This window comes from Trichosurus vulpecula, chromosome 1 (genome assembly GCF_011100635.1).
Source record: "Trichosurus vulpecula isolate mTriVul1 chromosome 1, mTriVul1.pri, whole genome shotgun sequence".
Lineage (NCBI taxonomy): Eukaryota > Metazoa > Chordata > Mammalia > Diprotodontia > Phalangeridae > Trichosurus > Trichosurus vulpecula.
The window spans coordinates 258,814,663-258,840,091 of record NC_050573.1 but is presented as its reverse complement, the minus strand read 5'-3'; the positions used below and the strand labels follow the sequence as shown (position 1 = coordinate 258,840,091).

At 38.1% G+C, this 25,429-nt stretch overlaps 1 protein-coding gene across 2 annotated transcripts in view; it reads right to left on the bottom strand.

Annotated features, from left to right (window-relative positions):
- MAPRE2 (microtubule associated protein RP/EB family member 2) overlaps nucleotides 1-25,429 on the bottom strand; it is a 198,502-nt gene that overhangs the window by 104,086 nt on the left and 68,987 nt on the right. Inside the window, exon 1 of one of the 2 annotated variants that reach the window (XM_036756990.1) lies at nucleotides 2,367-2,739. The exons of the other annotated variant lie outside the window; for it this stretch is intronic. Within the exon in view, the coding sequence (XP_036612885.1) occupies nucleotides 2,367-2,485 (119 nt within the window). The 5' untranslated portion in view covers nucleotides 2,486-2,739. Of the gene's footprint in view, nucleotides 1-2,366; nucleotides 2,740-25,429 lie in introns of those variants that run through there. 2 annotated transcript variants of the gene reach the window in all.

The window sequence follows — 25,429 nt, the reverse complement described above, 5'->3', positions numbered from 1 at the left end:
TGACCTATGATATAAATCCTATTATTTCTAGTGACCCTATTGTATCATGACAATACAATATTCTCAACAACCTCAGCATTTGGCCAGATGAATTTTGTTTATAGGGTTTCTCAGCCCATTACAGGGAGTTGAGAGGAATTGCTGGCCATAATTCAGTGTAAACAAAGCTCTGAGTTCACTTTAAAGTGACTATTTAAAATCAAACCTAGCTTTCACATTTTACTTTCCTGCCAAGAGATTTTCCATTTCAACAATTAAACAAATATTTCTTACATTCTATTGAAAATCTCAAGTCAGTTCAAAGAAGTTATAAACTTCTGCCAGGCAATTTCTAATGGCCCATGTGGTAAACGACAGGCTTCCCCTAAAATGAATGTTACATGGTAGGAATTTAAATCATTTAGGAGAAATGTAGGCTTCACATCTATTGCCAGCAAGAATAGTTGAAATAAATGGCTTAAAAAAAAATCCCAACCCTGGGCTTTTTAATTCCTTTTAGAAACAGAAGTGTTCACATTCAACATAAGAGGAGAGGTAGGAAAGGAAAAACTCCAAATTGAAAGCTATAAAGGCCTCTAGGAGAAAGTCTCAGAAAGTAATGCCTGATTTTGGTTTATGTAAGGGCAGAAAAAAACACTTGGAATCTGCAAGGATTGCAAGGATTCTGTATTAACATGTAAGAGGGACCCATGAGACATGAGATTTTTGTGACCTCATGGGTACTTTCAAGATGAACTTCCAGTAAGTATTTACATAACTGTCAGAGATGATAGAGAAGGCTTCTAAGTTTTGAAAAAAAAAAAAAACTTAACAAATAAGGCCTTCTTTTTGTTAATCAAATAGTAAGGAAGATGAGTACTTTAATTTTATTTTGTTATACGATTATATTTGTGAACATATTGTACCCAGTATTTCTGAATGTTTAGACTGAGGCTTTAAAAAAAGAAAAAAAGCTATTTCCTGTTGATCCCTGGAAGAAGATGGCTTTAGATGCATGCATGCTCTCCCTCTCTCTGAGCAAAAGCATTGTTAGCTGTTATCAAGGTAACTTTAAAAATAACTGTCCCAAGTACAAAAGAGCTAGAGAGGAAATATGCCCTGAGGATGTGTTTTCCTTCAGATCCCTGGGCTCAGGGGACACATGAGACTCCAGCTTCACTCTCTCCTAGAGGGTATCCTTATCAAACAATGCAAACAATTTTAACGAGCTTATCTACTAAAACAAACTGCAAGATATGTTAATTTGAAAAAGGCTGCTAACTGCATGGGCCAAATTATTTCATCCAAAAGGCAATAACCAAACAATAAGCAAAAGCAGCCCTGTCCTCAGATACAGGCAAATCCCCAGAAATCACCTCTCACTCTGAAGAAGAATGACGAGCTCCCCACCCCATATTTAGGCCATAAACTCCCAAGAAAATGGGGGGGTGGGAAGCACCCCGCCTTTTGACGACTGCCGTAGCTCAATTTCTTTCAAAGAAACCATGGGTTTTATGCAGCAAATTTTGGTAAACGCCTGACACTATGACCTCTGCTGTCAATCCTTCCACCAATCAGCGAGCAGAATTCTTACAAAGCTCCATCAATCTGGCGGTTTAACATCACAGACTGCAGTTTAATCTAGAGGATTCTATTTTTTCCCCCTGTGAGCACACACACTCACACACACACGCCCATTCACACACTAGGCTAGGGCAAGCACACGCCTTTCTGCTCCATCCAGTCATCCTCTGATGTTACGGGCACAGTTAGCCCATGTCTCCTTAAAACATTTTTTTTTTTAAAGAGGAAGGAGGAGAAAGGAAGTGCTGCAGTCTGAATCCCTTTTGAAGGGGCCAAAAAAAAAAATTAGCATGCATTTTCATCGATATGCAAAGGAGGAGAGAAGGAGGGGGAGCTCCTGCAGACAGCAAACCTATTCACAAAATGCCTTCCATCTGGCCAATACAAACGGTATTTGAAAATGCTAAACCTCCCGGCGTGCTCGAGAGGAACCATTAAAATAGAAATAAATGATCACAACTGGCTTAAATGAAATTATATACACATATATGTGTAATTTATAACGCAGTCTTAGGAACCATGAAAATAGAAGTAAGGGTTATAAGTGGCTTAAATAAAATATACACACGTGTGATTTATAATGCAGCGTTAGGAACCATTAAAACAGAAATCAACGCAGACTTAAATGAAATTCTGTAAATGTACAGATACGTGTATAATTTATAATGCAGTCCTTGCCTCCGTTATGTAACCCTCTGCATTTCCCCCGGTTGCTGCAGTCCGCAGAGGCAGACACACACGCACATGTAACACACACACGCCCAGGGAGCCCCCGCTGCTGGCTAGCGGCCCTGATCGATTACCTGTAAGAGCGCTCCCCGCGCACCGTGTGCTTCCTGAAAGGGATGATCGTCCCGTTATCCTGGATGATGTCGTTGTTATTCTCTCCATTGGGGGACAAGGTTTGGGTAGGACCAGGCATTGGGGCTCTCCCGACAATGAAAGCCAGTCTCTCCTTTGCTCCGGTGAGGAAGGTGGGCTGCGTCTGTCTGTCTTCCTGTCTCAGCCTTCTGCTCCTCTGCTACTGATCCCCTCACTCGCTCGCTGCCTGCCTCCCTCCTTCTCTCTCCTCCTCCTCCTCCCCCTCCCTTCTTTCCCTCCCTCCCTCTAGCTCTCTCTCGCTCTCCCTCCCTCACTCTCTCTCTCTCTCTCTCTCTCTCTCTCCTTGCTGACGTCAAACTGCCTGGAGCAGCACCCTGGTCATGTGACAATGTTCTTCACCATAGCAACCGGCTAACTCATCATATCTCCCCAATTCACACAGGGCTACAGGCATGACCACACCAAGACATCCAAACAGGCACCGGGGGAGGGGGAGGGCAGGGCCTACATGGGGCGTGTAAAACACCAAAACCACCTCTCTCTGTCGTCCCACCTCCCCCTGCTGCTGCTCCCCAACCACCTCCCCCCCCCCTCCCCAGCAGACTTGCCTTGTCTGAAAACCAGCTCTTCCTCTAACCATTTCCTTTCCACTGCATACTGAAACTGCAGCTGTGTACACAAAAGAAGGATTCAGGCAATGGGATGTGTGTGTGTGTGTGTGTGTGTGTGTGTGTGTGTGTGTGTAGGGGGACCTTTTAACTCCTTCATGACTAAGTTCTTTACACCACTAAAATGAAACTCAGGGAAACCCACAAGGCCCTGCAGGCTGCCAGCAGCTAAAGGCAGCTACTAACATTTACCCTTAACACCTTCCTCCACCCAGACAAAAATGAAACCAAAAAGAGCTCAGAACTGAAGAGGAAGGTCTAGTTCCTTCTACTCAATGTTGTGTGTTACATTTACTTTGAAATCTGTGGCACAGGCTGAGTGGCCAAAGACGCCCTGTCCTCACAAAGGGATCCTGAAAGTGACTGGCATTTCTGAAATGCACAGCTACCCTATGCCCCCAGACTCAATTCCCCTAAGGCCAACTAATCTGAATAAATGGTCCCATGCCGTTTACTCAGTGGCTATTTTTATTTGGGTTAAAGAGAGACCACACTGCTTAGAATTTGGATCCGAATGCAGCACGAGTGCAAAGTTATGAGCGTCCAGGGAAAGCTCCACAAATACTGCAGACTCAAAGTCGACCTGTTCTACGTTCACCATCACCAAAAAACATCCCTGGCTGATTCAGCGTTGGTTACTCTGCCTTCTCTCCCCCTACCGGCCCCACCCCCCAAAAAAGGGCATTTCCCCATCCGTTAGATTACAATGTAGTCTCTCAGGATCTCTTCCAGGAGGCAGGCTGTGAATATTTCAGTGATGCTATGCTTACTGGAATCAGTCCCTAGGAGAGGCTGGGGAAGGTGAAAGGTGTTCTATAACTAAATAGATAACTATAAGTATGCATGTATATGTGTGTGTGTATATATGCATATGTATGTATGTAGGAATGAAATGTCAAACCACTCGTGTATATATGTATATAGGTGCATGTGGATATACATACATATACACATATGCGCACATATACACATACATACATGAAATGGCAAACTATTCCAGTATCTTTGCCAAGAAAACCCCAGATAGGGTCACTAAGAGTTGGACACAACTGGACAAACACACACATACTGTCCCCCCCATATACACACATACACAAATGTATATGCATGTATATATGTATACATATATTTATCCACCTATATATACTTATATATTAATTATATATTTATATTTATTGAACTATACATTATCTAACTATATGCATATATTTAACTATATATTATTTGTATATGTATGTTTGCATACAGATACATTTAATATATGTATATGTGTATGTATATATGCATATGTTTATATGTATGTAAATTCATACATACATGTATGAATTTATTCTATAATATATGTATATATACACACATACATAAATTTCACAGCAAAAAACACTCAGATACTCCCCCATCAACTCATATCCTCTTGTAATTATCTATTTTCTCATTTTAAGGTACAATTATTAAAAAACCAAGCAGAAATGTTGTCAAGCCTGACACTTCTCCTGTAGATCTCCCTGGCAATAACAAGTTATTTCTGGTATCAGGATTCTGGAATTAGCATCAAATGAGCCTCTCGCAGTGTGTTCACATTCAGCACCCAGATGGTAGTGATAGAATCCAAACAAGCAGAAGCAGAGGACATTTTGAATTTTTTTCATTTAATTTTAATATTGTATTCACAATTCCTAATAATCCCATTATGAAAATGGTTTTTTCCTTCTTCCAAGTTGTAGTCTGCTTAGACTCATTTGTTAAAGAAGCAACATGGACCCAATTCTGAGTGAAGACTGGCTGGTTTTACAATGCATACAGATAAATACACTGATGTATCTAAGCTAAATAGTAAGTCATATGTTGTATGACACAAGGTGGCATGACTGTGGTGATTACTGAAGAACTTCACCCTTTTTTTGCTTTCTGTTACTCAATCCCCATTTTCTACCTTCTTACCAATTTATTCCATCATTCCATGGCTTCTTGTTCCCTATGTGATCCCATGAGTCTCAGTTAAAGAACACATTTCAAAATGTAGCATTGAAAATGGCCAGAGATTGCCCTCCCATTTTGACTTTGGCCACATCACCTGGTTTCTTCTGGGTCTACTATTTAAGTCTTGGGCTGAAGAGGTTCAAAAACATGACACAGTCTTTTGTAGATATAAAAATAGGCAGCACTTCAGACCAGTTACAGCACACCAACGTGGTGCTGAAGGGGCTCACAAATGTCTTCTAGAGTAGTGGGAGAAAGCTGAAACTTTTTTTAAACCACTAAAATTTTGGCTGACAACTCAGAATAATATTATTTCTATACTTAGGAATAGTGCCAAGAAGCAAATAGTAAGAGATATCAAGTCCATAACCTTGTCTAGTATACCATTCTGAGACAATGAAGCATAGGGTCTCAGAAACCTTTAGCAGCAAAGAAAATAATTTAAAATGACACTTAAAAGGATTATGAGGCTTTAGGTACTTGTTCTGTATGACTGACTTAGCTTTCTTAGCCATTAACCTACAAACTTCATTTTGGGTGAACCTTGAAGTGGTTAAATTCATTTTTATTTTTGCCTGCTGGGAGACAGGCTTACATTTTTGATACTCAGTTGCAAGGCTAGAAATTATTTTAATTATCAGCTAATTTGGAAAAAGCATTCACTTACTTTTTCCTCTGAGGACAGTTAAACCAAACTCTTTTGAGCAGTCATCATTCCCTTTCAGAAGGCTCTGAAATGACGAAAAAAGCTTATTTTCCAGACTATGAAATGTAGTTAGATGGAGAGCTAACAGAGCTGATCCACCAGCATAGATATTTTGTATAGACATTGGAGATGGACAATGAACTGGGCCAAGAATTTAAGAGGAGGAAAAGAGCACAATTGCTTTAGGAAAATTGTACAATGCTTTTAGTAACACCAGCCATTCTCCCAAAAATAAAACCCAATCTTCTAAACATCAATATTTTCCCAGTAATGCAATATGGCTTCAAGTCATAGAATACCACAGTCTCTGGAAAATTAAGCTTTCAAGTGACCAGAAAAGAAATGGAGAGGTGCATGGTAGACTGAAGTAGGCTGCAATACATTGCCAATGAAGAATTTACAGAAGTAGCATTAAGTATATACTCTGAGGGTTGTGTGACTGGAAAGGAGGGAGGGTCGGGTATACAGGAGTATAACTATTAAGCACCTACTATGTGTCAGGCCTTATGAGATACAAAGAAAGGTATTTCACAGTCTAATAATGTGTGATGTGTGTTCCACTGGCATTTACAAAATGTCAAGTGACCTAAAGACAGTTCCCCAGCATGTCCACTAGACTCCCCCATGGAGGAGTTATGGGAAAATACAGAAAGGCATCATACAAGATGAGAAGTCATGGATGGGTTTTGGTCCATACCAGGGTGGGGAGTGGCCACATAATTGAAATCAGGAAACCAAGAAATAGTGAGGTGACAGTTCTAACAATAAACAGACAAATGTAGGCCTGAATGCTTTACTAGTGAAACTTTTTTGAAAAAGTTCTCAACTACATTTTCGTATGTACAAAAAATATTTATAGCAGCTTTTTTTTTTGTAGTGGCAAAGAACTGAAAACTGAGGGAGTCCCCATAATTGTAGTCCACGAATATAACAATATTGTTGTGCTATAAGGGAATGAAGAGATAGCTTCAGAGAAAACTGGGAAGACGTATATGAACTGATGCAGAGTGAAGTGAGCAGAACTAGGAGAACAATTTATGTTATAACAACATTGAAAAAGTTAAGAACTGAAAGAATTAAAACTTGATCCTGTATTTTACATTTGATTTTACTCTGTAAATGTAACCAATAATGATCACTTATCCCTGTGATGCTGGCCAATTAGATGATTTCTATTCTGTTCTTTGTTCTATGCTTATAAAAAATGAGTTGCATCTTCAGTTTGGGGTCTTTTGGCCAGAGGTAGGGCCATTAGACCCATCCTTTATTATCAGGTTGCACATCCCTGCTAATAAATGGTATCTTGCTTGAAGAATTGTGTCAGCTCCCTCTTTTGTTAAATTTCATATGCTACAGAGCTTTGATCAATACAATGACCAACCATGGTCCTGCAGAGGACAGAGAGGTGACGGATTCCAGATATAATGAGACATACATTTTTGGACATGTAAAATTTGAGGCTGCTTTGCTTGACTCTGAAAATTAGTTATAAGGTTGTTGTTTTTAATTCGTAGGTGAGATAGGAGAGAAAGGAAAAGAGTAGAATTAGTCTCCCCCCTTCTCTAAAATGGGAAGACAACAGAAGTAAGGCCAGAAGAAATTGCAGACAGGCAGGACGGCTTTGAAAGTCTCAGATTGAATTTATTATATATTTATATAAAATATATATAATAAAAGCAAGTTCTATATAGATTTGCAGTCTTTTGCAGAGTCTTCTTTGTTTTAATAATATGTGTAGAAATGTTCCTTTTACATGGTGTCTATATTCAGAATTTTTTTAAAAAAAGAAAAAGAAAAAAACCCCTACATATCCCAAGTCTTCCCATGTTTCTGCCATTTTCTTCTCTCAAAATAGCACATTTTGCTAAGGTTAACCAGGACAAGCACACTTGGAAAGGACATGTTTATCAAACTCAAAGGCTTAGAGACTCTAGGTTTCACATCAGCAGTGAGACAGTTCAATTTGGGGCAACAGAGTACAGAGCAGTTAGTTGGTCAGTCACTCAACAAGCATTTTTTTAAGGCTTACTCTATGCCAGTCATTATGCTAAGTATCAGGATACAAAAAGACCAAAACAGTTCCTGCCCTCAAGGAGTTTACAAAGCATTTTGCTAGATTTTGGGAAAGGTAACCATGGATTTTACAATCTAGTAGGATTAAAGAATAATAGTAATAATAAATCTTTGTTTTTTTAATCAACAAAATAACTAAACAGAAAAATCTCCCAATGAATCTTAGATAAAAGAGAAAGATTAGTAAGTTTCAAAAAAGGAGTTAGACAGATGAGACCACATAAAATCCTCTAGCCCACATGTCTTCCTCCATCACTCAGCTTAGAATAAATCTGGGATTAGAAAGGTTTCATGGACAGTCCTGGAGACAGATTGTACCTTCTGTTGGAGGACTAGCCCTGTTAATTACAAAGAGGCTTATCAATAACAGGCTGGCCTCTAAGTGATGAATGCTTTGGCTACTGTGACCCATGAAAGGGATAGAAGAAGAGAGGAAGAGGGTACTAGGAATCACATGGTGTTTTGACTGTAATAAATACCAGTTTAACGGCTGGTACTCTAAATATGAGATCCACCAAAGGCTAATGAGTTGATGGGATCTGAATCACATTTAGAAATATATTTAGAGATACATAATCTCATTAATCACATTTAGAGATACATAAGCTCAGTATAATGAAAATCAGAAGACAAGCTGCAGTTAAATGGAAGCACAACTGAAAGGTTATACTTAGAAAAAAGATATAAAAGAATTGGAGGAATTGTTTTCACTGCCCACTAAAAAGCAACAGGAGACATCACTTCATGGGAAGCTTGGTCATCACACCGTGCAGTACTCATAATCAGCATGAGCAAAAAGGCCGGTATGAAGATCATTGCACTTTATATGGTAATATCTGTTCCAGAGGATGAGAAAGAAAGAAATTCTATGAAGAATGTGACAGACTAGTCCAAACTAAATCAACCCATCCCTTGAAACATGGTGGTTTTAATGGAAAGGAGGGCAAAAAGGAAGACTTTTAAAAATGTTGGAAAATATGGTTTGGGATCAAGAAATGAAAAAGACACACGTCCTATGTATTATTTAGAAGCCTTGTTCCTGTGTGTCACAAATACCTTTTCAAACAAAACAGTTAGAAACTCTGGAAATGGCAAGCAGTCGATAATGTCACAAAAAATGAAAGGGAATCTATATTGACAGAAAATAATTGGCTGTGGATATAGAAATCATTACAAAACCTGTTGTTGATGTACAATCTGATATTTCATTAGTACAAAAAGTCAAAATCAACACAAAATTAGAAAGAATGATAAAGATGTATATCATTCCCTCTGGGTTACCCTACTAATTCCTACTCTGGGGTGTAGGGTGTAGCAGCAACTATCTCGGGTTCAAGATAGGTCCACAATAGGTCCACACTGCTAAATTATAAAACTCATGAATCCTTCCTGCAGTGCCTTCCCTTAATAATCAGTCAGTGGATATAATTAGCTCAAAGTGATGGCATTTAATAAGTTGGCATAGTAAGAACAGTAACTATAAAACATTCCTCCACAACCCTGGGACATACTCTCTCATAAATATATGCAAAACCAGTGGAAGAGTAGGTACATAGATTATACTGATAGAGAGGAACACACATAGGGAATATATGGTATTCCCAATATTAAGGCAAGGCAATTTATCTCTCTGGCACCACAGGACCCATCATGCTGCCTTCATGCTGTTCCCTTTTTGGGTACAGCTTCTCTACAAGGATGGCTGTTTGGCTAGGCTTCCTCGGTAGCTCGAGTCATGACTGCCAGGGCTAACTCTCTTCTTTCACAGTTGGCTCTTTTCTATAATGCCAGAAGTCACATTCCTCAGAGCTTCTTTGACTCCCTAAGGATGCTTCCTGCTGGGTACAATGTCTCCTACTAGGTACATAGCTCCACTGTAAGGCACCATGGTTGACGGAAATTCCCTCTCCATCAGCGGTGAGGAACGACTGGGTTCTTCCATTGCTGGTTCTCTTCTCCGCTGCCAGAGGTCACATTCCTCAGAACTATCTCCTGTCTTGATTCACTCCCTAGTGAATTTGCCTTTTTTTTTTAATAAAAAGACCAGCAGGGATGAGGCCAATCCTTTAGCTAATCAATAGCTAGTCACCCTTTAATTCCATCAAACTTGACTAAATAAAATTCTTCATATTTGTAAAAGGGATAATAGAATGTAGACACATATTTGCATTTCATTTAAATCTTAATACCTTGTTGCCTCTGTTACCTACCTGCCTCTTACATTCTATAATTTTACAAGCTGAGCTGGGGGAAGTAATTTTTGTATTGGCAAGAGTTCCAACCCATCCTATTTAAACAAGCTGCTGCCTTTGAAAAATGGGAAATGGATAAAAATAAAACCATTGATTTTATCACCATTTCCCACAGAAGTGTACAGCTATAAAATGATGGCCACAATGAAGAGGCCAAAAGAGACCAGAAATAATCTTTTTTAGCAAGCGCTTCATCTCTTTGTCACAAAGTGTGAAATGAAAGTCAAAGATAAAAATGGTTTAGAGTACAAGCTCAGCTGTAAAACACATCACAGGAGGATTATGCAAGTTTATGAAGAGAACTACCTTACAAAACAGTAAAAGGTAAGGCTTATGAAAAATAAGCTTACAGAAATCTTACCATGAAACCCAATTAAGCCAGCGCATCACAAAGGCATTATAGATTAGGCTTAAAAAAAGAAAATAAGTAGATGTAAAATGGAATTAATTTGTCATTTTTTGGTAGCTACATATTTTAATCATGAATGACAATGGAACATTTGGATTCTAACATATCACAACTTGATGTACCTTATCAATGGATAGGTCAAAATGAGACTTAAAGAGGTGAAATAGAGAAGAATGTCTGGATTGGATCATATACACAGAGAAGAAATCCACAATTTTAAAGACATTCAGGGATTGACAATCAAGATTAAAAATAGAAAATATCAAAAAATATATATACATTTTTTTTACCAATAAAATATATCAAAGAACATATGAGTAGCTATTGATCTATAAGACTGTCTTCTTATCTTTATAGTTTTTAAAAGAATGGTCTATGCAAGTATTAAGGATATCCTTGTGAAAATGGAGAAACAGGCAGGCTTTTGCAAGTGAATTTTTTATATAGGAGATTTCATTTTCTACTTTATACAACTGGCTGAAAGATACATAGAATATAAGGTCTCCCTCTATTTCTTGTTTGTTGATTGTCAAAAAAATTGACTCACTAGAGCAAAATTCAGCTTTAAAAGTTTTCCTCCAAATATGTATTGTCCATGCACATATTAAGGTTATAAATGATTTATTGATACATGTAATCAGAGATAATTTTGTTTAATACCCTTCTGATGATCATTATTATTATCATTATTAAATGAGGCATAAAACAGGAATCCATATGCTTACCAAAAGGTATAGCAAAGTCATGGTACACCACAATTAACTACTGTTCTCTTAAATACCATTTCTACCTCGCTATATAGCACTAAGTGTACTATATAGTACTATATAGCACTAAGTGAAATATTAGAGTCCAAATATTACATTGTCATTGATGATGAGAATAACTATATTAAGGTGAGAAAACCTTTTCCATTCAAAAATTTCATCCAAATAGAAGACAGAATCTATATTGATAGCGAGGTTTTCCACATTTGTGGCTGATACCTTATTGAGGGTATCAAGTCCTGAATAACTGAAAAGCCTGCTCAATAAAATCTAAGGCCACTCAAAAGAAGATGGCCCAATAGTCCATACAGAAAACACCAAAGGGAAGAAGAATGCATATTGTATTATGAAAATTAGATGGGCAGGTCAGTAATTTAGTCTATCAGTATTCATATCTCAAATTTATATTGGGGATAGACAATAATCTGGGTCTAAAACTGAATAGAAGAATGAACTAGATTATATTTGGGATTAACATAAAAACCCAGCTTTTATACACCAGTTTTCTCTTGATGTATGTCATATGGCTACCAAAAAAAAGGGCTAGTTATATTACTATAAATAATGGACAAAATTCTCCATAAGGCAACACTGCATCAATCATAGAACATCATAATGTCCAAGGAATTACAATTGTGAATGACCCAAAAGGCAATGGAGAGATGCATGGTAGATTTAGAATTCTGTATATTGGCAGTAATGACTTACATATAAGAAGTAGCATAAAATACATCATTACGGATATTTATGAATAGGAAAGGATTTAGATCAGTCATATGTTGAGAGCAAGGGATAATACGCGAATAAAATGTAATATCCATGAAACATTAAGAGGCGTAGAGAGGGCAGTGGCTAGGTACCTCTATGAAGGATCTATGAATGGACATCAACAAGAAGTAACAGTGTGAAGAGTTATAGATGGGCTGTGATCTTTACTTGTGGAGGTAGGGACTTAATCAGTGAAATCATTAATTCACTGAAGTATCAAAGAATAAGAAGAAAAATCCCTTAGCTAGAAAGAGGTATCTGGAAAGTAGTTTTATCAAACAAATATCTGATCTCCAGAGGTACAGAGTCCCCCAGCAATTTCCAGCCAGAGAGCAATTGTGTGGGTGTGTCTTCCCAATTCTCAGATTTCTCTATAAATTCATATGTGTAGAATGGTTAATAGGAATGGTCACAGTGGATGATTTCTCTACACAGTGTCTCATGTGAACATGAGGCTAGCATCTGGAAAACAGTGTGAGTAACTGAACAGAAATCCTATTCTATATCTGACCTCATCTAAATAAAATTTCAAAAAGGAAAATTAAAGCAATTTCATTTTTAAAAAAAAAGATAGCTGAAAACAATAAGATGAGAAAGACAGTTTCTGTCAGGAAATATTTTAATTAAAGCCTACTTATTTTTCTAGAATCTAAGTAGCGCTAGGATCATCCATTAACACTTCATGGAATTAGAGTTGGAATTAGGGTTTCATGCCTTAGGCATGAAACATAACCCCTCTACCTAAGGCATGGACCCCATCTACAATTTTCTATTTAAGTGGTCCTAAGTGGCCTCTGATTGAAAATTTTCAGCAACCAGGAACTCCATGTAACTTCACAAGACAGCATTTTCTATTTCTGGACAACACTAATTGTTAGAAAGTTTTTCCTCATAGTTAGCTGAAATCTTTCTCCCTATAATATAGAACCATTCATTCTAGTTTAACTCTTATGAGCAAAGAAATATAATTGTAATCCCTCCTCCATCTGACCACTCACATATATGAGAAAAACTATCATATTCTCTTCAAGTATTTTTGTTCACATGAAACATCCCTAGTTTTTTCAAACACTCCTTGTATGGAGTGGTTCTCCCTTGATCAGCTGTCCTCTGGATGAGTTCCAGTTTATCAATTTATTGGGTTCCTATTGTAATAGATAGAGTGCTGGACCTGGAGTCAGGAGTTCACATCTGGCCTCAAACATCTTCTAGCAGTGTGACACTTAACCCTGTTTGCCTCAGTTTCCTCATCCGTAAAGTGAGCTGGAGAAGGAAATGGCAAACCACTCCAGTATCTTTGCCAAGAAAATCCCAAACAGGGTCACAAAGAGTCAGACACAACTGAAACGATTGAACAATCACAAATCATAATGGGGTAATCCTCCTTCCTCCCCATGTGTGGTGGCTAAAGCCCAAGTATGCATGCATAAAGCTACAGTGAGATCCCTTAGCCATTTGGGGGGACATAAGTAGCTCAGCACTGAAGGACTTATGACTTGAGATGATGAAGCAATCCCTTTATTGGCCATGGAGCTCAAAAGAGCTACACACTATGCAAACTTTTCAATGTAAAACAACTTCTACACAGTCTTCTTCCTTCCTCTAGAATGTGTGATGTAGAACTGTTTCTCTGGGAGTGTGTGTGTGTGTGTGTGTGTGTGTGTGTGTGTGTGTGTGTGTGTGTATGTGTGTGTGAGAGAGAGAAAGAGAGAGAGAGGACTCTTTCTCCATCTTTTCCTCCTTCCATCCCCCCACCATTTCAAGATGAGCATTCCTACCTAGAACACGTGCTTGTCTAGTTGAGCCAGACTCAGGATTTCAAGGGCCTAGATACATCTCCTACTTGCATATTCTCTGAGCATGTAACCAACAGTGATCCTGAAATGGACCTTTTTAGCCTGGGAAACACCTCAAGAATTCAATCAGTTGGGGGCAGCTAGGTGGCGCAGTGAATAGAGCACCGACCCTGGAGTCAGGAGGACCTGAGTTCAAATTTGGTCTCAGACACTTAACACACTTAATAGCTGTGTGACCTTGGGCAAGTCACTTAACCCCAATTGTCCTGCCTTCCCCCCCCAAAAAAAAATTCAATCGGTTGAGAACTCTTGGGTCCTTCGTTTGGAGCTGAATGCACTGGGGGAAGCACACTGACACTTTACTACTCCCCTTCTTGGAGAAGTATATCCCTACCAATAGGAGGAGGATGACCCCAAGCCTTAGCCTGGCTTGCCAGAAGACATGGATCTTGGAGAAATTGATACTGCGCACAATAAAGGAAAAGTGGAAATGTCTACTCAGGAATACCACTAAAAATTCCACATGTTCATGATTTATATATATCAAATAGGAATTACAGGTTTCTGCATTACATTTTAAGTCTTTATCAATGTGTACTTATGAATCTTTTGTGCTTACAATTTTTTTTTGGTTAAGGAGAAAATAAATAGATGTCCTATAACTAATTACATTGCACATCGAATATCTTTCCAAACCTTTTTTGGGGAGACTCTAGATGTGAACCAAATCTAAATTTTAAATGATTTTCCCTGGAGCTTCAAGGTTGTGGGGGATAAGGAACTAGAGAATGCTAGAAAAAAAACCTGACTTTTCTTCAGAGGCTATTATTCCCCAGGAATGAACCAGGTCCATAGCTGAGCCCAGAGATCAGACCCCTTAATAGCAGAGAGAGTCCCTGTTCCCTGTGCCACCATATGTCTGTTGTTACACTACAACATGTTAAGTATGTACTACTATGGAACAGAATATACAGAGATATAAGGTCTTACCCTCAAGAAGTTTTCTTAAATTTCTCAATAAAATGAAACTTTGCCTCATTAAAAATTAAATGAACAGTAAATCCTAAATTATATTTGTAAAAAAGCCAAAATAGCTGTATTGAGGGAAGGATATGAAAGGTAGTGTTACAAGTTATTTGGAAATGCTCATTCATGCCCCTACACCCTTAATTATATACTCATAAATGCAGGAAGCCATTCTAAGTTATGCTACATAACTTGGAATTTCACTAAAGAACATGGTACTCTCTAGTACCTTTGGCCCAATTGGCCAAAGTACAGGAAAGAATCTGGAAGGAGAGCTAAAAAGCTCTTTACATATATATCTGGTAAGATATGGTTATCAATCTCCCAGTTGCAAAAGGGAAAATCAAGCAAAGTGGTGGTGTTTTTGTTGTTCAGTCTTTTTTAAGTCATGGCTGACTCTTCCCGACCACATCATTAGGGTTTTCTTGGAAAAGATAATGGAATAATTTGCCATTTCTTTCTCCAGGTCATTTTACAGATGAGAAAACTGAGGCAAACAGGGTAAAGTAACTTGCCCAGGGTCACACGGCTAGTAAATATCTGAGGCCAGATTTGAACTCAGGAAGAGGAGTCTTCCTGACTCCAGGCCCAGCACTCTATCCACTGAGCCATTAAACAAAGTTAATGACAATAAAATCATGCCCCATTCTGCTTCCCTCCCCCCCAAAAACCCCAAGTAAGTTGGCTTATTGAGTGAATAGGTAGGTGTTAGTCCTAGCTCATCACACCATCATTTAAATGGGATTTTACTGTCAGTCCATTACTCTAATTGCTGGGATAAAACAGAGAGCATTTTTTTCCAAACATTTTTTTTCCCAAATGCTTGTCTAAAAGACACATTCCTCCATTGATTTCATAATCCTCCCGAAGAGGTCTAAAACTGTGTACCAACCAGGTTAACCATCCACACAATCAAATTTTAATTAGCAATATGCTACTGAAAACTATTGTTAACCCTGGGACCTTCAGTAGCCCAGCGGTATATAAAAAGCTCAGATGAGAAATTCAGCACAGTGATTGAAAGTACTAGACAAAAACAAAGGCTGTAGCGGTAAACCTCTGACAAAGGTCCGCCACAAACTTCCTATTCATGCTTTTTGGGGGGAAGCTTTATCTTATGAGAGGCAATGTGGCCCAGCTAGATTTGGAATCCCAGGTCTGCTACATTACTTACCTAAGTGACCTTGGGAAGGTCACTCTCACTGGGACCTTTCAGCATGAAGTGATAGCTAACATTTACACAGCTTTTTAAGGTTTGTGAAGCACTTTACATATTTATTATCCCATTTGACACCCCGTTGAGGTAAGTGCTATTTTCATCCCCATTTTATAACTGAGGAAACAGGCTAAGGGATGGTAGGTGACCTACCCAGGATCATATAGCTACGAGATATCTAAGACAGGATTCACACTCAGGTTTTCCTGATTCCAAATCCAACTAATACATTCCCACAGGTATATATTACTTAGAGGCTGAGGGAGAGGGAACAAGCATTTATTAACCTCTTTCTATGTCAGACCCTGTTCCAAGCACTTTACAAATATTATCTCATTTCATCCCTGACAACCGTAGTAAGTAGGTTCATAAACTGAGTCATGCAGAGGTTAAGTGACTTGCCTAGGGTCACACAGCGCTAAATGTTTGAGGTCAGATTTGAACTTGTTCTCCCTGATTTCAGGCCCAGCAGTCTCTGTGCTACCTATCTGTTCTAGAGAACTGTTTTTTTCCTGAGGTGCATAAAGCTTTTTGATGTGAGGTTTGGGTGGTAAAGGTGCTGCAGTGGGATCAGCAGAAGGGGCAAACAGGACAGAAATTTTCAGCAGTGAAGATTTACATCCTCTGCCACACTAAAGTGGGGTACTGGGTCAATGAGTTATTTAAGCAATGCACCCCATAGTAGAGCCAGGATAAGAAATCCTATCTCCTGTTGTCTTAGTCACTAACTCTACGCCTTTTTAGACTCATAATATAAGCGTGCAGGATCTGCTTCTCTTACCCTATTTTTTTATGTTCAACACGGCTTTTTCCTTTCATATTTTGAATAAATTTAACACTTATAAAGTTAAAAGTAACTCTTGATAAATTCCCAAAGCACAGAAAGAATACTGGGAAATAGAGTGAGTACAAGACCCCTCAGCCATGCTATCTAGCAGCAACAGCTCACATTAAGGAAAGTCTCCGGATCTCACTGTTTGTTCAACCTTTGGGTTGTGGTAGGAAATGGGCCACTTATCTCTTGGGTCAGGTGACCTTATGAAAACCCCAGAAATAAAAGTCCCTTCTGTCTTCCGGAGATACACTGCTTAAGTTTCATAATGCGGTTGGTGTAATTGGCTTTCATTCTTACATCTCCAAGCTTGCAAGGTGACAGCTCAGCTTTGGCTCCCCTCTCTTCTCTGCTGTGTTCCCTCATTTTTCTCTCTCCCCCTTACTGCTAACTGATAATCTGGAACTCCCAAGACTTCATTAAGTAACTAACTGTCATAGAGGAAAGTGTCAGGTAAAGATGTAATACAGTGAACACAACAGGATATGATGTACAGTTTTACATTTTGGAGCTTTTCACAGAGACTCTCATTTTCAAATCCATCTACCAGTATATATTTAGTACTTACTATGTCAGAGACTGTGTTAAGCCTTGGGAATACAAAGAAAAATGGTTCTTGCTCTCAAGATGTATATATTTTAATGGGTTCCTCTATCCCATGTTCCACATTGCTGCTTTCCCCAATTTAATGTGACAGCTACATCATAAGACTATCATTTAGCCTTAAAAGAAAAAAAGAAGGAAAGAAAGAAAGAAAACCTCATAATGCCAAAAAGGAAATGAATGGAAACTCACATAAGTGAATAATCATAATGTAAATATGCAATCAGAATATAATCCATCAGTCCCTAATCTATGTAGTTCTAACAAAACCATTACTAGCACAAAGGGCCTAGAACATTCAAAAAACTCATTTTTGATCTTAATCAGCACTTAATAAGCATCTGTTATGGACCCAATACTCTGATGGATGCTAGAGATTCAAAGACAAAAGTGAAACAATCCCTACAAAAACTCTGCCCATCAAATTACCTCAGTAAAGACAGAACTGCTGCATTAAGGTCATCAAAACATCAGCTTAAAAAATGTAAAGAGAACTACAGAACTGAAAAAAACAGAGCAGAACATGACAGCATTGCTATTTCTATCTTAGCTGTGCTGCATTTGAATTTTAAACATTACTCCTTAGAACTATGTTTCTTTTTTTACATACATTTTACTAGGCAAGACATAATATTTCCAACTGGTTTTCCCAATGTTTCCAGTTCCACAGGTAATATATTCCGAAGCTGGATTGGACACGTAAGAAAAGTCTCTCAGGCTGACCAGTCATTCCCACGTGGACGTTACATGCTAGCAAGCGGCTCATATCGAGCACATAAAACAATCCACACTGGGTGTAGTAAATCATTCTGTGAGCTGCCTCCTCCTACATTCATAGCACTTGTGAAGATTCCCCTAAATTTGGACGCAGTGACGTGGAACACAGCCAATGAGCTACACAGCAGTTACCAAACAGCTGCAAATCCATACTTATTTTATCATTTGTACATATAATACAAAAACATGTACATATTCAGAGCCAAGAGAAGACATTTTGGCTTTACTAATACTGGTCAAAGCCAAAAGTCAGATTTCATTAAAAAGGCTTAAATGTTTCTCCTCCTGACATTATTTCCTAATCATGCAATGTTAAAAAATAAAGTTAAGTTAAAATTTTAATATCTAGAGCTGAGAACTGAATCCCAGAAAAGGAAAATGATCTGCCCAAGTTCATACAGGTAGTAAATGGCAGAGTCAGAATTTGAATACAGGTCTGGGGACTGTAAGTTCTGCACTCTTTATACTCCTAAGAATTTTATTTTTATTTTATCCATTTCTATAAAGTATATATGTGGTATACTTTATAGAGTCATAAAAATGTTTGGTTTGTAGATTAATTTAGATACTACTGGCATTTTTATTATATTGGTACAACCTACCCATGAACATTAAATATCCCTCCATTTTTTTAGGTTTTCCTTTTTTCTGTAAGACTGTTTTGTAATTGCTTCTTTGAGGCCTTTACTGTATAATGGAAGCTGGCCTTCCAGACACCTTATGCATTTTGTAGTTATTTAAAATGTAATTACTTGTTCTATGCGAGTTGTTTTTACTATGAAATACTTCACTTTTTCCTGATTTTTTTCAGTTTTTAAAAAAAACTTTGTTTTAATATTTCTTGTTGCCTCCTGATGTCACTGCTTCTACCTGGTCCACTCTGATTTTCAGGGAATTTGTTGTTCAGGCAAGGTTTTATACCTCTTGTATCAAACTGTTAATTCTCTTTCTAATTCTTTCTTGAATAGCTCTTATTTCTTTTCCAGTTTTCCCCCTCCAACACTCTCAATTTCATTGATGGATTTTTAAACTCTTGCTTCATCTCTTTCAGGAATTCTAGTTGAATTTTTTGTCCAATTTGTGTTTTTCTAGATGTTTTAGAATTATTCTTTTCTTCTAGGTTTGTGTCTTGAACTTTCCTGCTACCTTAGTAGCTCTTTGTGGGCGGTGGTTTGTTTTTTGTTTGCTCATTCTTTCAGACTACTTTTTGACTTTAGGCAATGTTAGGGCTGGACTCTGCAGCACTTCTTTCCAGAGGGAAGGCCTGGGCTGGTTCTGTTGCTGCTTTTTTGAGTTACTGAGTGTTGTGTTATTCTAAAATCTCAGGAATAGGCTGGTGACCTGCAGGCTCTCAGTGTTCCCAGAGTGGTCTGATCCAGGGCAAAATGGGATTGCTGCCCTTCCTCATCTGAGCTCTACAAGTTCTATAAAGCTCTACAATTCTAATAAGAACTATAGGTTCTTTTTGATCTAGGATTCTTGCCCTGGTTATTCCTCTGCAGACTGGACTAGATGCTGGAAATGAGACTTTGCTCTGCACCTTGGTTCTGCTATAGCAGGTGCTGATTTTTTAACTTCTTGCTTCTTTCTGGGTACATTGCCCAGGGATCCCCTAAATGAGAACACTAGTGGTTTGTTACAGGTTCCCTTCTTAAGCCACTCTGGATCTATGACCTGAAACTGGGTGGCAGGTAACAAAACAATTAATTAATATCTGTTCCCCATCACAGCACCCTGGTATGGGTCTTGGACTTCCTCTTGCTCTGGTGTACAGCTTCTCCCTAGACAATGAAGTGATCTGTGGGAGGGGTACTTCTGGTTTGACCCCAACTCCCAAAGTCCAAAGACCTTCTTGCCATAGACAAATGGCTCCCTGTGACTTTTTCTAGAATTCCTCATCAAGATTTGGTCTGGTACATTTTCTCGATTCCTAGATTCTTACTTCTCTGCCATCTTGTTTCCTCCTTTAAGGATGTTTGTTCGTTTTTGAGACTGATTCTCCCTACGTCACCCAGGCTGGAAGTACAATGGCTACTCGTAGTCCTGATCTCACTGTTGATGGGCAAGGAAATTCTGACCTGTTCCATTTCCAAACTAGCCTATTTACCCCTCCTTAGGCAGCCTGGTGGCTTCCCAATCTTGGGGGCTTACCATATTGGTTAAGTATCGATATTCAGTTTGCTTTAGCCCTCCTTCAGCTCAGAACTCCCAAGCTCACGTCATCCACCAACCTCAGTGTTCCCAGTAGCAGGGATTTTAGGCATGCACCACTATGTTTGTCTCTAGGTTAACTTTCAAGTCATCTACAGAGATGTAATTTTGCCTCCATATTACTGATATACTCAATTTCTTTATCTTATTTTATGGTTATAGCAAGGATTTTTAGTATTATGTCAAATAACAGTAGAGAGAAGAGGCATCTTTATTTTATTCCTGAACTTGCTAAGAAAGTTTCCAGTGTTTATTTATTACAAATAATGCCATTTTTTGATTTTTGATAAGTGCTTTTGATAATATCAAGAAAGGGCCCTTCTACATCAATGGTTTTTAGTGCTTTTAAGCATTATGAATGTTATATTTTCTAAAAGGTTTTCCCAGCATCTATGGATATAAAAATGTGGCTTCTTTAATAATGTATAAATATAGTATTTTCCTAATGTTGGACCATCCTTGAATCCCTAGGATAAATAAAATTTGGTCATAATGAATAACATAATTTATATGCTGTTCTAATTTTTTTTGCTAAAATGTATTTCAAATGTCTGCATCAATATTCACCATGGATACTGATCCATAATTCTCTTTTTCTGATTCATCCCTTCCTGGTCTAAGTATTAGGAACACGTTTGTCTCATAGTTTGATAGAGTACCTTCTTTCTTTCTTAAAAGAATTAGTATAGCATAGAAATTAATTTTTAAAAGATATTTGATAGAATTGATTTATAAATCCATCTAGTTAATGAGTGGGATTTTCCTTTGATAGCTCACCTATGGCTACTTGCTCAGTTTCTTTGAACAAAACTGGGTTCTTTAGGAGTTATTTCTTGTTTTTTTAACTATAATTTTAAAAAAATATTCATCTACTCCCTTTTAATTATGTTTTCCTGGAATGTAATTGTGTATAGTAATTTTTGGTAATCTATTTTATTTATTTATTGTAAACTGACCTTATGTATTGCTTATTTTCACAATTTAATTTTCCACTCTCCTTTAAACTCAAATTATTTCAAAGAATTTAGTGAATAACAGAATTTGAGAGGGTTTATAAAGGTTATCAATGGTTATTTAGTCCAACCCATACTGGAAAGGAATCCCTACCACTAAGTTGGAAAACCCACTATCTCTTGAGGAATTCCGTTTCACTTTTGCAGAATTTTAATTATTAACATTTTTTTTCTGGTACTAAATCTAAAACTTCTTCTTTTTAATTTCTACTCATTGCTCCCTTGTTCTGCCCTCTGTATCAATCAGAATATGTAATCTCTCTTACACTTGACAGTCAATAACAATAGCCAAAACCATTTATTAAACAAGTACAATGTGCCAGGCAGAGCATTAAGTGTACAGATTTTCAATTACTTGAAGATTGTCAGCTCCCCTCATTCTGCCAAGTACTGGGTTAAATGGAATAGTTTTTCAGTTATCCAAGTCTGAAAATGGTACTTATTTAAATTTAGAATATTTTAAATTTTGCTTCCAATTTATTTCTCTTATTTGTAGATTTTTTTTGTCTGTACTTATCTTAAGTCACTTATATTGTAACTTAGTTGATTTTTTGGGTTTCTTTGCAGGCTTAATTCATTAAGCCTCTCTTTTTCTATTCTGTTAATATACTGCTTTTGCTGAATCTCATATATTTTGGCAAATTATCTTACTGTTATAATTCTCTTTGATATTCTTATTATAATTTGTTCTTGCTCACTTAAACTAGAGTTACATAAATGGTCATTTATGTCCACATTTTTTGTTCATTTTTCTTTACTAATTATTATTTTTATTGTATTATGGTTTGTAAAAGATATTTACTAGATTTTTATGCTCTAGCATTTAATTAATTTTTGTAAAGTTACAATGTGATATTGGTAAAAAAGTATACTTTTAATATTCCTGCATGCCACGTCTGTGGTTGTGCACCTTACTGAAAGTCACATATGACCAGAGATCCTCAGCTGGTCTCTATAGTATGTCATTCAGGGCCAGGTTAAAAGTGATTAGTAACTGAACCCAAAAAAAAAAATACTTGTCCATACAGTAGCGGGAGAAACAACTTCTGTTCTTGCTTTCTAACTTAGTCTCTTAACTTAAGTAACTTAAGAAACTGACAACTCTTTCTTGGCTTTCCCACTGGCAGGGAGGGGATTTTGCTTCCTTCCCCACCCCAGTAGCAGTCCCTATGGTTCTCGTCATGCAAATGACCATTGGTACATATGTTTGCCTAGGTGGATTGGATATTGGATCTCAAGACCCCAGCTATTTCTTTCTTCAGTTCTGTGATTCTCTCTCTAAGCTCAGGTGACCAAACAGTGACTTTGAGAGATACATGTTTCTAGCCTTGGCAGCTCCTTTGTGATTTTGAGTGGTCAGGAGTTATCCAGTGTCATAAGGCAATAGGAGGTACTTTCTTCAACTAGACCTTCCTTGGAATAGATGACCATCACCAGGAAGATGAGCTAGGCTCTCACTGGTCAGAAGGCTAGAATCTTGAGCTGCTTTTTGAACAGACTTGTTCTATGCACTGAGATACAAAGAAGGACAAAAACATCATCCTTACCCTTAAGAAGCTCACATTCTAATGAGGGAGATAATAATAAAAAATGCAAATGCAAGATATATAGAATGTAAATGAAGGGCATACTTAGAAGGAAGCACTAAGAGTGAAGTTTTGGGGACTGAGAACGACCTCCTGCAGAAGGTGAGATTTCATCTCGGTCTTGAGGGAAACAAAGAGTAAAGGTATAAAGGAAGAGCATTCCAGGAATGGGGGACAGTCATTGAAAAGGCACAGTCAGGAGATGGAGTGATGTGTTCACTGGGCAGTAGGAAGGTCAGTATCAATTGCCGAGTATGTGGAGGATAGCAATATCCAAGAAAATATGAAAGGTAGGAAAGGTTGTAAAGGGATTTAAACAGCAAAGCATTTTATATATGGTCCTATAGGAGACACCAGAGTTTAATGATTTGGGCAGTGGAGTTGACATAGTTGGACCTGCTTTTTAGGAAAATCACTTTGGCAGCTGAGTGGAGGATGACATAGAGGGGAGAAACTTGGGGAAGGAAGGCCAACCAGAAAGTTATTGAAATTGAATGAACATATGAGATGATAAAGGCCTGAATCAGGGTGGTGGCCATGTAAGTAGAGAGAAGGGAACTTAGATGAGAAGTATTTTGAAAGAACAAACAAGATTTGGCAACAGATTAGATATATGAGGTAAGTGAGAGTGAGAAGTCAAGGAAGAAGACACCAAGGTTAAGTGTCTAGGGGACTGAGAGGATGGTGGTGCCCTTGACAGTAAAAATGAAGTTTAGAAGAGGGGAGTACTTGTGGGGAGAAAGATAAGTAGTTCTGTTTTCTACATATGGAATTTGAGGTTAACTGTGGAACACCAAGTTCAAGAAATTTAAGAGGCAGTTGGTAACATAGAATGGAATTCAGAAGAGAAGGGCAGGAGATGGGTATCATTTTCATAGAGATAATACTTGAACCCAAGAGAGCTGATAAGATTAACCAGTAAAATAGTATAGAGGAAGAAGAAAAGAAGGCCCAGGACAGAGTCTTAGGAGACACTCAAGGTTAATAGGTATGACTTGGATGAAGATCCAGCGAAGGAGATGGACAAAGAATAGTCAAGCAGATAGGAGAACCAAGAGGGAACAGTGTTAAGAAAGCTTATAGAGGCCAGTATCCAGAGAAAAAAGTGACAGATGGTGTCAAAGTTTGCAGAGGGTGAGAACTGAAAACAAGGCATCAGATTTGGTAATTAAGAGATCATTGCTAACTTTGGAGAAAGAATTTCAGCTGAATAATGAGGCAAGAAGCCAGACTGCAGAAATGGAGACACCAAATAGAAACCACTTTCTTAAGGAGTTTAGACATAAAGGGAGGAGAGAGACAGGATGATAACTAACACAGATAATCAGATCAAGTGGTGATTTTTATGGGTAGAGGAGATATGGGCATGTTTTCAGGCAGCAGGGAAGCAGCCAGAGAGTAGATATGGGAAGATAATTTGTGGGGATGGAAGGATCACTGTGGGCTGAGAGCATGTCTGCTGGCCACATGGATATGTGGCCAATAGAGGAAGGATTCAAGATAAGAAAGAGCCTGGCAGAATGAAGGATGGAGAAGAGAAGTGATAGGATCAAGATCACAAAGACATTAATCTCTGAAAGTGAAGCAAACGAGGAAGGGATGTATGGAGATATGGAGAAGTTTTGAGGTGTGGAATAGGTGAGATGGGGGAATTCACTTCAATTTTCTCATTAAAGTAGAAGAGGCTTATGTTGATGAGAGGACAGGGGGAATGAAACTAGGCGGCTTGAAAAGAAAGTATGGAAAATTTGTGAGAAATATGATAGGGAATCAAGCTGAGATGAACAAAATGATTACCATGTAGTGGTGTAGCCTCAGTTGAGATTAATGAACGTGAATTTGCAGGGAATCCAATTCCATTTATTCAACATCATGATGAGACTAGCACAGGCGTAGCTAGGTGGCCTAGTGGATAGACTAAGCATTGGTCCTGGAATTAGGAATCTTCATGAGCTCAAATCTGGCCTCAGATATTTACTAGTTGTGTGACCCCTGGGCAAGTCACTTAACCCTGTTTGCCTGTTTCCTCATCTGTAAAATGAGCTGGAGAAGGAAATGGCAAACCACTTCAGTATCTTTGCCAAGAGAACCCCAAATGGGGCCACAAAGAGTTGGGCATGACTGAAATGATTAAATAATAGCAACAACAAGAAGCCTAAGTGTAAAAAGAACCCAAAAATTGGTATTAAAACTCTTGTTGGGATGCTCTACACTTCCCCTAGACTAGAAATTAAAATAATCTGTTATACACTTAGTCACAAATACAGTCCTGAGGTTTATTTTGTTTATATACACAAAGAATCGTCTAAAACATGTCTTCTTGTAATAGCTAGGTCTTCCCTAGTAGATTCCTGTAGGTTC